Genomic DNA, 13,448 nt, shown 5'->3' on the forward strand with positions numbered 1-13,448 from the left:
AAGGAAGTTCTAAAAGCGGTTGAGCCAGCACTGGGATAATCTGAACCATTTTCTGGAGGGACGAAGCTGGTACCCAGGGTTTATCTTTTTGAATGTAAAACAACCTGAAGTGTGGGATGCTGTGTGAGAGGAGGATTATCTGGGTTTGGGAAACCAGACTGAGAGAGATGCCATATCACAGGATTATACTCTCTCAACTACAGCATGGTAGAGGAGGAGCAACACTTTATGTTGGTTATTATGTGCATATATTTTCTACCTAAACCCTTCCTTGTCTGTTTATTGTCAATGTGTTATGTCTGTTCAGGTGGAGGAAAACTAGCCTGGCGGAGCCCGACGTTATTATCTGTGTTCATTCCTTCCACAGTATAACGTCTGGACTTCCGTTGATTGGCAGCGAGTATACCGATTATTCTCTGATTGGAGCCAATCAGTGACTGCTTCCGCACAACAAACGTAGCTGTCTTTCCTGGCTCTGCTGACAACAAGTGAAAAGATTTCCCTGATTGGTCCATGTGTAGACGGTGACGTAGATGCATGCTGCAGCCTGCAGCATTTTCAAAACAACAATGGCTGCCCTCGCGATGCAACAGTTAACGCTCTAACCATAAAACAAGCAATAAGTGCAGTTATTTCAGAGTTGGAATCAATTACATCAATTAAAAAGTAACACGGGGGATGCGCTAGTGGAGTTTATCGGCCGAAAAGACGTGTTTGTTTGACGTTCTTCCGACTGGCTGAGAGATGTTATGCTACGCTGATTGGTTAGAGGAGTCTGTCTGTCAAGGCAAGTACTCCCGCCCACTTTTCAAGCTGACGTTATACTGTGGAAGGAATGAACACAGATAATAACGTCGGGCTCCGCCAGGCTAGAGGAAAACTACATTGCATGTCGCTACGTCCTACTTTGTCATTCTAGTATCTCATACAAAAGAAGCGAAAAATAGCAGATCTGCAAGCTCAAAACGCATCCCGCTGCGATGCCTATTGTAGATCGGCAATTTTTTGCTTCTTTTGAATTGGAATCCTGAATAATTTTCTTGTTAATTTGGAATCCTGAAATGTAACATTTTCAAACACATTTAATTATATACTCATGTTAACTTCATGAACTTAATTACAAATACATTGGACATAACAAAATACATTTTAATACTACTAGTCATTACGCTACTAATATAGACTGACAGAATTAAAGCAGTTCATGTTTGGAATTGTAACAACTGAAATCAATAATATATTCAGTATTCTGATATTAACCTGTGGGCCACATTAAGTGAAGGTGGGGGCCGCATGTGGCCCCCGGGCCGCCAGTTGCCCATGTACGGCCTAGGCTATGTGGTTGTGGTCTCCAACATCTTTTGTTTTTCATAATATGGAGGGTAAGCTATAGGAGTCTTTTGTAGCTTTCATGTCATTACCTTCTGAGTTCACCTGAAATAATAGTCTGCCCAATTATTCACATTTAGGCCAGGGGTACCTGCAGGATACTTTTGATAATTATTTGGAATGTATCAATATCACCTCAGTTTACCCACTTATAGACACATATTAATTGCACTGTACTTCAATCTACACCATATCTCTTTGCCAAAAAAGGCAGATCTAGAAGATCACAGTGTTGCAACACAACACGTTGTGAGCTTGTAGATCGGCTATTTTGGGGGAATGTCCCCCTTCCCCCCAGAATAGGGCTTCTGGAATTCAAGTGGTTAAACATCAAGTTTAAAGTTATTTTCAATCTGTCATAATAAGAAACCTTTACATGTACGTACCATAATATGACATAAATGTAAGGTGCTGTAAAATAACACTAACAGTAGCCTGATCTCAGACTCAGCTCACGCAGAGAAAGAGTCCACTCTGAGAGTGGGTGGGGTCTATGGTCTGGAAGCAGGCTACACTAACAGTGTAATTTAGGGGTGCCATGATATGGATGAAAAGCATTATAGGGGTGCCCTAGCTGAGCCAAAAATGTTGAGAACCACTGTATTAGTGTATTAAGATAGTCAGTCACTCTCAATAATAAAAAGAAACAGCCATGTATCATGTATGACTCCCAAATAAGTGCTTTGTCTCTGAAATACGGTCATCGAAAACACCCTATAATATATATATTTAGTTCGGCAATAATATAATGTAGCCTATATAGTGTATCAGAACATATATATTTTGGGGGATTTTAGGACTTTTTGTGTGTTATTACTAACATAAATTTATGAAACAAAAACAAAGTTGAAAGAGTTTCTGTTGCAATTTGTCCCAGGTTTTTGGAGTGGCAGCAATAAGAGGTCATAGGCAGCAAGAGGCCATAGGCCATACATGGGCAACTGGTGGCCCGAGGGCCACATGCGGCCCCCACCTTCACTTAATGCGGCCCTCAGGTTAATATCGTAATACTATAATAGTATATTATTGATTTCAGCTGTTACCATTCCAAACATGCAAACATGACCCACTTTAATTACTCCAGTCTATATTAGTAGCTTAATGACTACTAGTATTTCTTATTGACAATGTAGGCCTATTTAAGTTCATAAAGTTAACATAAGAACAATTAAATGCATTTAAGGATTCAGGATTCCAATTTCAAGAATAGCGAAAAAAAATAATTCAGGATTCCATGAATTGCGAGGCGTTGTGAGCATGTAGATCTGCTATTTTCACAATATCTGCCTCTAATATTTGACAGTTTGGCCAATGTTTCATTTGTCATTTTAGAGGTGTTAAAAAGTCCTTAAATTGTCACTTTAGAAATGTGCAGATACTCTCTACTATACACTTAAACTTTATGTTGGTTTGTTTACTGTTGAGTGAGAAAACAATGTTTCACATTAAGTTAATCATCTGGGGACCCCCCAAATAATTTGTGGGACCCCCCTGGAGGTTCTATATCTATGGTCCCGACCCACAGGTTGAGAACCACTGCCATAGGCAATGAGCTTTTATTGTGACATTTAGGTCGCAAAGCATTGTGGGAGTCACATTGTTAAAGGAAGGAACGTGCAGCAACAGGAATGTAGGAAGTCGTTAACTTGGAACATCAACACAACACGCACTTTTTATTCAAGAAGAAAACAAGTTGTTTTCGTGGCAAAACACGCGGATTGCATTCCGTCGCTGCTGTCTGTGTACAGTGTGTAGTGTGTGCGTTGGTGACAAGAAGCAGAGCAGTTTTCAGCAGGTTAGTAACAAATAACATTTGCTTTTTAGAAATTGTATAAAGTTGTTGCTGTAGCCAGGCACTTGTAGCATAGGCTACTGTCTACTGCCAGTGGTGGGGAAAAAGGTACTCACAAATTGTTTACTTAATTTAAAGTATCAAAACTGCAATATAGAAATACTCTGTTACAAGTAAAAGTCTGGAATTCATAATTTACTTGATTAAAAGTACAGAAATATCGGCACCAAAAAGTACTTAAAGGTACCAAAAGTAAAAGTACTCATTGTGCACAATGTCCCATTTTAAGTTTAACAAAATAATAATAATCATGTGAAAATGGCAAGCTCACAATGCGTCACATCGCGAGCTTGTCGATCTGCTAAAATGGACGAAATGTATATAGGGCTGAAGTTTAATTAATGTAAGTTTTGTAATAATAATCAAAATCTACAAAGTAACTAGTAACTAAAGTTTTCAAATAAATGCAGGGGGGTGAAAGTACATTGTTTGCATCCAAGATGTAGAGGAGTAGAAGCAAAAAAAAGTATTGGAAACACTCAAGAGTACAAATAACTCAAGTGTACTTAAGTACAGAGTACTTTTACTTAGTTACTTTAGTCACCATGCACTGCCTACTTCTGCATTTAGTGTGCGTCACACTTGTCCTGTCCTGTCCTACCCTACGCTATTGTTGTTTCCGTAGTCGATGCCTTGTAATAAGGGAGCGGAGCGCTTATGTAACCCAACCTGTCCGGGCAAAGGGTGGAACTGGTTTGTCAGTTAAAGTTAAACACACTAACGATCCAGTTCAACTGATAAAAATCCAATTGGATCTTAACTTGAAGACGCAAAGCTACAAAAATATATATCGATTCAGCTTGTAATTTAGAGCAAAACACACTTTTGTTTTGTTACATAGTTATAACTTATGATGAAATGTAGTTCCCACAGAGGTCACAGGCAGAACTTCCTTAAACTTCACATGATGTGCACATAAAATGGTTGCTTCTCCATTCCTCTGTTAATTGGAGAGAGCCATCATATGGAAGATTGGGGAAGAAGAGGCTATATTGATCCTGAAGTCAATTCCAGAATAGCGTCTACTGTCTATAGTGGCAAAATATATCACTAGTTGCTCATGTCAGTATGCCTATAATAGCATTTCTATCTAGATTCTAGAAGATCATCTTGATCCCCCGCGCCCCCTAGTGGCGAAAATGAGAAGCTTCTGGGAACCCAGATTACTCTAAAATAAAAGTCTGGGTTTCCGAGGCTACTCTACTAGTAATACAGTTACTTTATTGATTTAAAACAAGTGATTACAACTGACAGATGGACATCATTTGTATATTGTGTTTTGGTTGTTTGTGAAGTAGACATTTAATTTAACTGGTTATTTTAGGTCGTGAAATATACCCCCAGACGTGCATAAAGAAGGCAAACTCTGTTCTAGACAAATGATCTAAATGAAAAGTCATATGTCAGATGTGTAAAATGTAATATTGTTTATATTTTATCTTTTGAAGGCACAATGTCCAATAAGGATCAGGACCGAGGCGCCCCCTCTAAAAGGATTGACCGCACTACAAAGAGCAAGAAGTAAGATGAGAATTTAACCTCAAGTGATTATCTTTGTTGCATGATATAATGTGTTGATTTTAGAACTATTAGAAGCAATATTGAGTAAATAATCTGTAAATCAGAGAAGGCTGTTCTGCTGTCCAGTGTCCATACATTGAGAGTGACATAGCCTATACCAGGGGTTCCCAATCTTTTTTGTCTCAGGGCACCCCATGAATATTTTTTAAATCCGAGGCACCCCTATATTATAATTTTCACTCCCAGCACCTTATATTTATAGCATATATCTATATCGTTGTGGAAACCTTGTATGTCCAAAACCGATCATTTTGTATTTATCATCTAATGATGAAGCACACAACGAGGCGTTGTGTGCTTGTAGATCGGCTGTTTTCACTAGTTTTGTGAGACAGTCTTGTATGATGAAGCAGGGCTTTGCTTTACCAAAAGACGTACACATTTGAAACTCGGAGATACGAGGTTTCTGCCCGACAGTGACGATATTTTAGTGATTATGTTGCGAGGAAAACGTTGAGATAACAGCCATTTTGGTTAGAACTGACTGAAAATAACTTTGTGCTTCAAGTTTAAAATGATGCTAAATATTTTTTCAAGTGTCCACTCCAATTAAATTCCAAATATTATCAAATTATCTCGCGGCACACCTGGACTGCCGTCAGGCCCGTCAGGGCACCCCAGGGTGCCCCGTCACCCACTTTGAAAACCCCTGGCCTATACTCACGTTGGATTTGAAATACAATAGAGGGTATGCGCGTGACATCACTGTAGCTGGAAGTTATGTGGGAACACGCCTACTGAGTGGCAAAACACTAATTTCTGCCATTGACAGCCCATACATCCAAACAGAAAAGTCCTATCTGATTGTATAAAACAAAGTTAACTCACCAACATTGCGGCTGTACTGAAAGCTTGAATTATCCTCTTTCTATCTGCAAAGTTTTTGTTTCATAAAAATCCACCATAGGCATGTTATGAGCTACTTTCTGTCAAGACATTCTGTGCAGGTTTTAATTTTTCCAAGTGTCAGAGTTTGGAAGCACTCGTTTTCTACAACACAACATCCTGCTGCCTCCTGCATTATGTGCAATTTAGAAACAGGTGGTATGCAGGGCCGTTGAGTGATTTGCAACTAGCACTTCCAAACTCCAGTGCTCCATGCAGCTCAATGTTTTGCCACTCAGTCTAGATTAGGGGGGCGGGTCCCAGTGGACGTGCATACCCTCTATTTACCGTAAATGTGACAGTGTGAGGCAGTAATTCCTTCAAGGTCTACCTGATATGCTCTCAAAATAAAGCTGACCGTCTGTATGTGAACCTCCATATTTGTTGTTTACAACACAAACCTTTTTTTTTTTTCACTAGTCAGATATTTGAGTGCAATGCAAGTAAAATGCCTTTTCTCACGTCCACAGAAATCCCAATGAAAGCCGTCGAAGTTCTCAAAGAAACCGCTCTGCGCTAACAGTGAGATTTCTTTTTCTCTTCTTTTAGATTTTTTGTTTGTTTAACCCATTCAGAACGGGTACACTATATTGTGTATCATTATTTCATGCTTTAACTATTGAAAAATAGCAGATATACAAGCTCACAGCGCGGCACCGAGTGCCGTGCTGCGAGCTTGTAGATCTGCTATTTTTTTTAAATCGTGAAAATTAGAATTTTGACCCGATTCTATAAGTGTCTTTTGAATCCTTCTAAGGTTTTTTTTTTTTTTAAACCCTATGTTTCTATGTCAGCAATCTGGCCGGCCATCGTCAAAGAAAAGGTCCTTTTCACTTAAATGGAGCTCAGTTAGTCTGTTCTTGAGAGACTACTATGTCAGTGGTTCTCAAACCTTTTCATTTGAAGGACCCCCAAAATGATATTTATTTGGCCAAGGACCCCCATCTTAAAATATTTAGTTCCAGGGACCACCCAGAAGCAAAATTTTAGTTACAAACGTTCGCTTTGAAAATACATATATTCAAAGATTTGCACACATTTTCACGACTTTTTCAAAAATAGCAGATATACAAGCTCGGTGCCGCGCTGTGAGCTTGTATATCTGCTATTTTTCACTGGTTAAAGCATTCAATAATTCTAGGCCTAAATGGGTATTAAACTCTGGAAAAACGATTGAATACACAAAGAAACCAATACTGACTTGATCGTTGTCTGTTTCAGCCCTACAAGTCTGGGATGTTAGACATGATAGACTTTTCCTCGATGACGCATGAGTCGACATACCTCAGCTACCCAGGGGGCACGGCATATCTGGTAGGAGACGAGGAGGACGCCAAGCCAAACCCACGGAAGGGAAAGCTGGAGATCACGGTGCATTATGTCATGAAGTACGACCTCATTGACATCCTCGATGACAGTGAGTGACGTCATTATTTACGCTCTTGTCAAGTGTCGAGGTACTAACTATTCGTTGGGTTCCCGCGGTCATGAAATTCCTGGAAATATTTTTAAATTAGAAAAATATTTTTCCAGTACTGGAAAAGTTTTGGAATTGATCCAAGGGTCCTGGAAGGTCCTGGAAAAAAATAACTATGCATTTATTTAATACTGAAATTACAAAATAAACATTGGCCAAATTGTCAAATATTAGAGGCAGAAATTGTGAAAATAGCCGATCTACATGCTCACAACGCCTCGCAACGCGAGGCGTTGTGAGCATGTAGATCGGCTATTTTCACAATAAAACCGTGTTATACAAAATTCCTCAACTCTCTTCAAATATGATTATTTCGGGGGTCACGGCCTGAAAAGGTTGAGATTGAGAACCACTGGCATACACTACCTGTCTTTGGGCATTGTGCATAGGAGTAACGAGTAATTTTTCTTGTGTAAAAATATATCCGTCATTATTTGACCTGTTTGACGACATCGGTATTCTTAAATTTATTTTGGGGATGCCGTTTGTGAAAATATTCAAAGGCTTCCAAAATAATTCACAAATGGCGAGCAAAAACGGCTAGCTCAATTGATTGATTTTTAGAAGGAGGCTAAATAGCCGGGGACCCAGTCACCCAAAATGCGAGATGACCTGTGATGTCTGCCGTACTTTTTATTTCTGTTTTATCTATTAGTTTGGTCATTAAGGTCCACAGAATGAGAGGCCTGCTCTGCTGGAAACATTCTGAAAAAAAGTTACGGCCATTTGTATATTATTCACTGTCTCATTGATTCCACTATACAGGAAAAGAAAAATATATACAAAAAGGAAGAATCTGCTTTAAGTAGAATGCATTGAGTCAAACTAGGGGGTTTTCATGATTCTGAATCCATTGCAAGCATTTGTTTTGTATGAAAAACATTCCTTGGGCTAAATTTCAGAACAAAACTGTGAAAAGTGACGAGTCATCAAAACAAAAGTGGGAAATAAAATCCCTGGCACTTTTTTGTGTTATCCTTTTGCCGTACCTCGTGCCGTTTACATTTCTTACTAACAAAGTATTCAAAGGAACAGTAGGCTTGCAGTTGAGAGCATTCTTGGATAGTACAGTACATCCTCAGAACGGGTACACTATATTGTGTATTATTATTTTATGCTTTAACTATTACTAATAGTGTGAGCTTGTAGATCTGCTATTTTTTTAAAATCGTGAAAATTTGAATCCTTCTAACGTTTTTTGAAAAACCTATGTTTCTATGTCAGCAATCTGACTAGCCATCGTCAAAGAAAAGGTCCTTTTCAGTTTTCACTTCAACTGGAGCTCAGTTAGTCTGTTCTTGAGAGACTACTATGTCAGTGGTTCTCATACCTTTTCATGTGAAGGACCCCCAAAATGATATGTATTTGGCCAAGGACCCCCGTCTCAAAATATTTAGTTCCAGGGACCACCCAGAAGCAAAATTTGAGTTACAAACGTTCGCTTTGAAAATACATATATTCAAAGATTTGCACAATTTTTTTCTGCATTAGTTGCACTAATTATTAGTGACAGATACAATGACTTTGTCTTTGTGTGTGTGGTGGGGGTTGCTGCTGGACATCAGGTTGAGCAGGTTTAGGCTGGATACTGCTTTGAAAAAGAAGCAAGTTAGACCTGTAGTGGCTGGGAGAAACTGGCCAAATTGTGTGGGCGGAGTGGGAGGGTATCGATGCAAATCAGCTGTAGCATGTTGTTGAATTTCCAGGGTTCCCACCAATCTTTACCAATTAATTTCCAATACTTTTCCAGAATATTTAACCCAATTTCCAGGACTATATAACAATAATTCAGCTCATTTACAAGTCACTTATTCCTATGCACAATGCCCAAAGACAGGTAGTGTATGCCAGTGGTTCTCAACCTTTTCAGGCTGTGACCCCCGCAATAATCATATTTGAACTGTGGACGCTGACGAGCACTAAGAGTTGAGGAATTTTGTACAACACGGTTCTATTGTGTTGTGAGCATGTAGATCGTCCATTTTCACAATAAAACCGTGTTATACAAAATTCCTCAACTCTTAGTGCTCGTCAGGGTGGGGGGTCCCCAGTTCAAATATGATTATTTCGGGGGTCCCGGCCTGAAAAGGTTGAGAAACTTTAGCACTAGCTGAAGAAATTAAGCTCTTAATACAATGTATTACAGTATTCTTGATAAAGTAACTGTTGCTATGGATAAACCATTGCATACGCTCTACAATCAGCTGGTTATATCCTGACTACAGTGATTTATTACCTGCTGGTGACAACTTGTTTGCAAATGAATGTATTTGTCTCTATAGATATTAACACTTGCTCTCCTCTTGTTTCATTTCTCTCATTCAGAGGAGGCGATTTTGGATTTTCAGATAGCACTCGGAGCTACGCCGGTTCAGTATGTGTTTGAGGGGGTCAGAAATAGAGTCCCTAAGAATCTAGATCATATCTGGACTGACGTATTATTCGTAACGAATGACAGAGGAGATGTTGCATCCGGTAAACCAGTGATAAGGAAAAGAGAAATCCGGCTGCGTGAACTGTTTAGGACCATGCCCGGACAAGGGAAAACAATCAGAACGGTGCTAACGACAGGACCCGCCGGCGTCGGCAAAACGGTGTCGACAAAGAAATACGCTCTGGACTGGTCACGCACGTGCACCGACGACCGGGAAGTGGTGGTCCCATTCCGTCTGAAAGACTTCAATCCGATATTAGGAAGTAAGGTCAACTTTCTAAAGCTCATTCAAGGCTTCTTTACGGAATTGGCGGAAGTTAACGAGTTCAACATTCCCCAAGTTCTGTTCGTCCTCGACGGTGTGGACGAGTTCAAGTGTCATTTGGACTTCAAGGGCAACGAGGTCGTGACCGACGTCAATAAGCCGGCGCCGATCGAAGCGATAGTGACGAGCCTCATCAGCGGGCGTCTGCTTCCCTTGGCCCGCGTCTGGATCACCTCGCGACCACCGGCGGGCAGACGGATCCCTCCCAGTTATCTCGACAGGGTGACCGAGCTACGGGGGTTCACCAGACCCAACAGAGAGGCCTACTTCACCAATAGGTACGCACGAGACGAGCCAGATCTAGCCTTGCGCATCATCAAGCACATGAAGACACACGAGAGCCTCACACACATGTGCTACTTGCCGGTCTTCTGTTGGATGACCGCTACGGTTCTGGAGCTTTTCTTCCACCAAGAGAGGGAGGAAAACATTCCCATAACTGGCATTGAGATGTACATGATTTTCCTGGCAATACAGTGCAAACGGGCCGAGTAGAGTAGCTTTGACTTCTAACGGGGTTCCCACGGTCATGAAATTCCTGGAAATATTTTGAAATTAGAAAAATGTTTTTCCAGTACTGGAAACATTTTGGAATTGATCAAGGGTCCTGGAAGGTCCTGGAAAAATAACTATGCATTGTCTTTCGTTATTGATTTTGTTAATACTGAAATGACAAATTAAACATTGGCCAAATTGTCAAATATTAGAGGCAGAAATTGTGAAAATAGCAGATCTACATGCTCACGTGTGAGTATGTAGATCGGCTATTTTCACAATAAAACTGTGTTATACAAAATTCCTCAACTCTCTTCAAATATGATTATTTCGGGGGTCACGGCCTGAAAAGGTTGAGAACCACTGGCATACACTACCTGTCTTTGGGCATTGTGCATAGGAGTAAGCGACTTGTTATTGAGCTTAATTATTGTTATATAGTCCTGGAAATCGGGTTAAATATTCTGGAAAAGTTTTGGAAATTAATTGGTAAAGATGTGTGGGAACCCTGTTCTAAAGTCATGAATGATTTTATTTTTTTTAATATATCCCGTCTGAATCAACCATGTCTGTAATAAATTACAGGCCGTTTTACCTACCATAATCATCACATCACAGACGACCTCTGATAAAAACTAATCCAATGCGAATCGACGTCTCTGTAATTCAGGGTGAATTTGCCCTTTTCTTTTTTTAAGCAAGGGGTTTGTTTTTTCCGCATCAGGGAATACAGCGGCGGACAGGCGGACGGAGGAACCACACACACACACACACACACACACACACAGGTACACACACACACACACACACACACACACACACACACATACACACAAACACGATAGCCACACACCAAACGCGCTGAAAGTAGTCTATAATAATCATCAATGCCAAATTGCTAATTATATTGTAAAAAGGCTAGCATGAACATAAGCTGGAGGCAGCTGAGTGTGCTGTGGTTTTAGCTGGAGTAGTCGGCGTGCAGGTGATTGCGCATGTGAGTGATCTGCGCGTGAGCCGATTGTAATAACCCACAATATACTAACCCTCAAATTTTATTTGTATTGTATATTTACTTGCATAATGGGGAAACTTAAGATGCGTGGTGTGATAGAGGCTGAAAACTTATGTATTTGGCAGTTGTTTTGACAATATTGATCCATCTTCTCTGAAGAATAAGCAAGTGGAGATGTTTTTTGCAGGACTGGGGAGCCCTCACTGTTGACTAGAACCATGCACTCAGATGAGTCCTTTTTTTAAACGTATTACATTTTTTGTATACATTTTTATCCCACGATTTTGTAACCCATTTTTCACCCGGCGCCAATTGCCTGAGCTGTAATCCTGGACGCTACTCTCCCTCTGCCAACCTGGGGAGAGCCCTGAACTGAGCTAATGCTTGCCTGACTGCTAGCGTCAGACTCAATCACACACTTCGTTTCACACCACCCACCAGCAGGGGGTGGTGATGTGCGGACTGAAGTGTCAGGCTAAGCTAATGCTGCCTTCAATGCATGAGGAGTGAAAAACCTGGAATCCTAACCGCAGACCATATGGGAAAGACGTAATGAGTGCAAGTTAAAGCGACGGAGTCTGAAAGATTTGTTTTTGATGTAATACCTTATCTGTCTTTTTATTGATTATTTCTTTCTTGGACCACATCTTTTGAAAGATTTGTTTTTGATGTAATCCCTTATCTGTCTTTTTATTGTTTAGTATTTCTTTCTTGGACCACATCTGGACTAATGGATTAAATCGATTTTTACATTTTTGTATACCGTATATGTTGTTAAAAGAAACATTTGACATCTTGACTAACGGATTAAATCGATTTTTACATTTTTGTATACCGTATATGTTGTTAAAAGAAACATTTGACATCTTGACTAACGGATTAAATCGATTTTTACATTTTTGTATACTATATGTTGTTAAAAGAAACATTTGGAATGTTTGCAAAGAGTTGTAGCTATCCAACAACACAATGCCAATAATTAAAACTTAATAGAATGCAGGTTGCAATGTGTCCATTGGTGACACTGGCTTCAATATATGTTGTGCAAATTTATTATTAGTAAATGATGGTATAATTGGTCTGCATTTGTCTGTGTTATTTAATTTGCCTATTATTCTTTATCCACCCACAAAGACCTGTTATACACAATGATTTACCCTGACAAGTTGTTACACAATGTTCACCCCATTCTTTATTTACAAGTAGCCTAGTAAAACATTGCTTTCTTAGCAACAGATGACTGAATGCGGGGACCCCCCCCCACCCTGACAAGCACTTGGAACTGTAGGAGTATGATGAAGCATTACATTTTGTTTGACTGTTCCACAGATAAATATTGTGAAAATAGCCGATCTACAAGCTCTTAATGCCTCGCCTTTCGAGGAGTTGTGACCTTGTAGATCGGCTATTTTCACTATATTTGCCTCTTTCTTATGTTATTTGCCAGTATTAATATTAGGCTATAGTTTGTTTACTTTTGATGCAGTAATGCTCTTATTTCTGGGGTATTCACCCCCAAATTTTTTTTTTTTTTACATTGATTACTCACACCATGGAGACTTGAGTTCACGATAATATATTTTCTGGTTGTAGCATTCCTAAGCCAATCATTTGATTACAATAAATGTACCCCATTGATTCCAAATGGAGACCCAAATCCGAAATACAGATGGCCTTTGATTCGCCTGGAATACATAATGGCATGCCTAAAATGGGGAGGATGGTAATGCCACTACTAGTAGTCAGGTTATAGAATTTAATCAATTCAAAAGCAACAATATTTTTGAGGAATAGAGTAGAGTGCAATAATTATTATTTGTTACAAGTGAGTACGTACACTCATTTAACTACAAACATGCATTTTTGTTTCTTTTGAATTGATTACATATCAGTGTAACCTGACCACTAGTAGCCACGCGTGGCCAGACAGACTCCTCTGCCAGGGTGTGAATGAGTCTGCGCCTCCCCCTAGTGGCGAAAAAAGAAGAACTTCTG

The 13,448-nt window shown here is 39.8% G+C and overlaps 1 protein-coding gene across 1 annotated transcript; it reads left to right on the forward strand.

The window, feature by feature from the left end:
* Positions 1 to 3,041: 3,041 nt before the first annotated feature.
* LOC308288555 (protein NLRC3-like) lies at positions 3,042 to 12,455 on the forward strand. Its single transcript, XM_080730022.1, has 5 exons — positions 3,042 to 3,184; positions 4,690 to 4,762; positions 6,178 to 6,229; positions 6,929 to 7,124; positions 9,510 to 12,455. Exons 2-5 carry the CDS (start codon positions 4,695 to 4,697, stop codon positions 10,436 to 10,438), a joined length of 1,245 nt encoding a protein of 414 aa, XP_080586148.1. The 5' UTR covers positions 3,042 to 3,184; positions 4,690 to 4,694; the 3' UTR covers positions 10,439 to 12,455.
* The last annotated feature ends 993 nt before the right edge of the window (positions 12,456 to 13,448 follow it).

Source organism: Nannobrachium achirus, assembly GCF_963921795.1.
Source record: "Nannobrachium achirus genome assembly, chromosome: 7".
Taxonomy (NCBI): Eukaryota; Metazoa; Chordata; class Actinopteri; order Myctophiformes; family Myctophidae; genus Nannobrachium; species Nannobrachium achirus.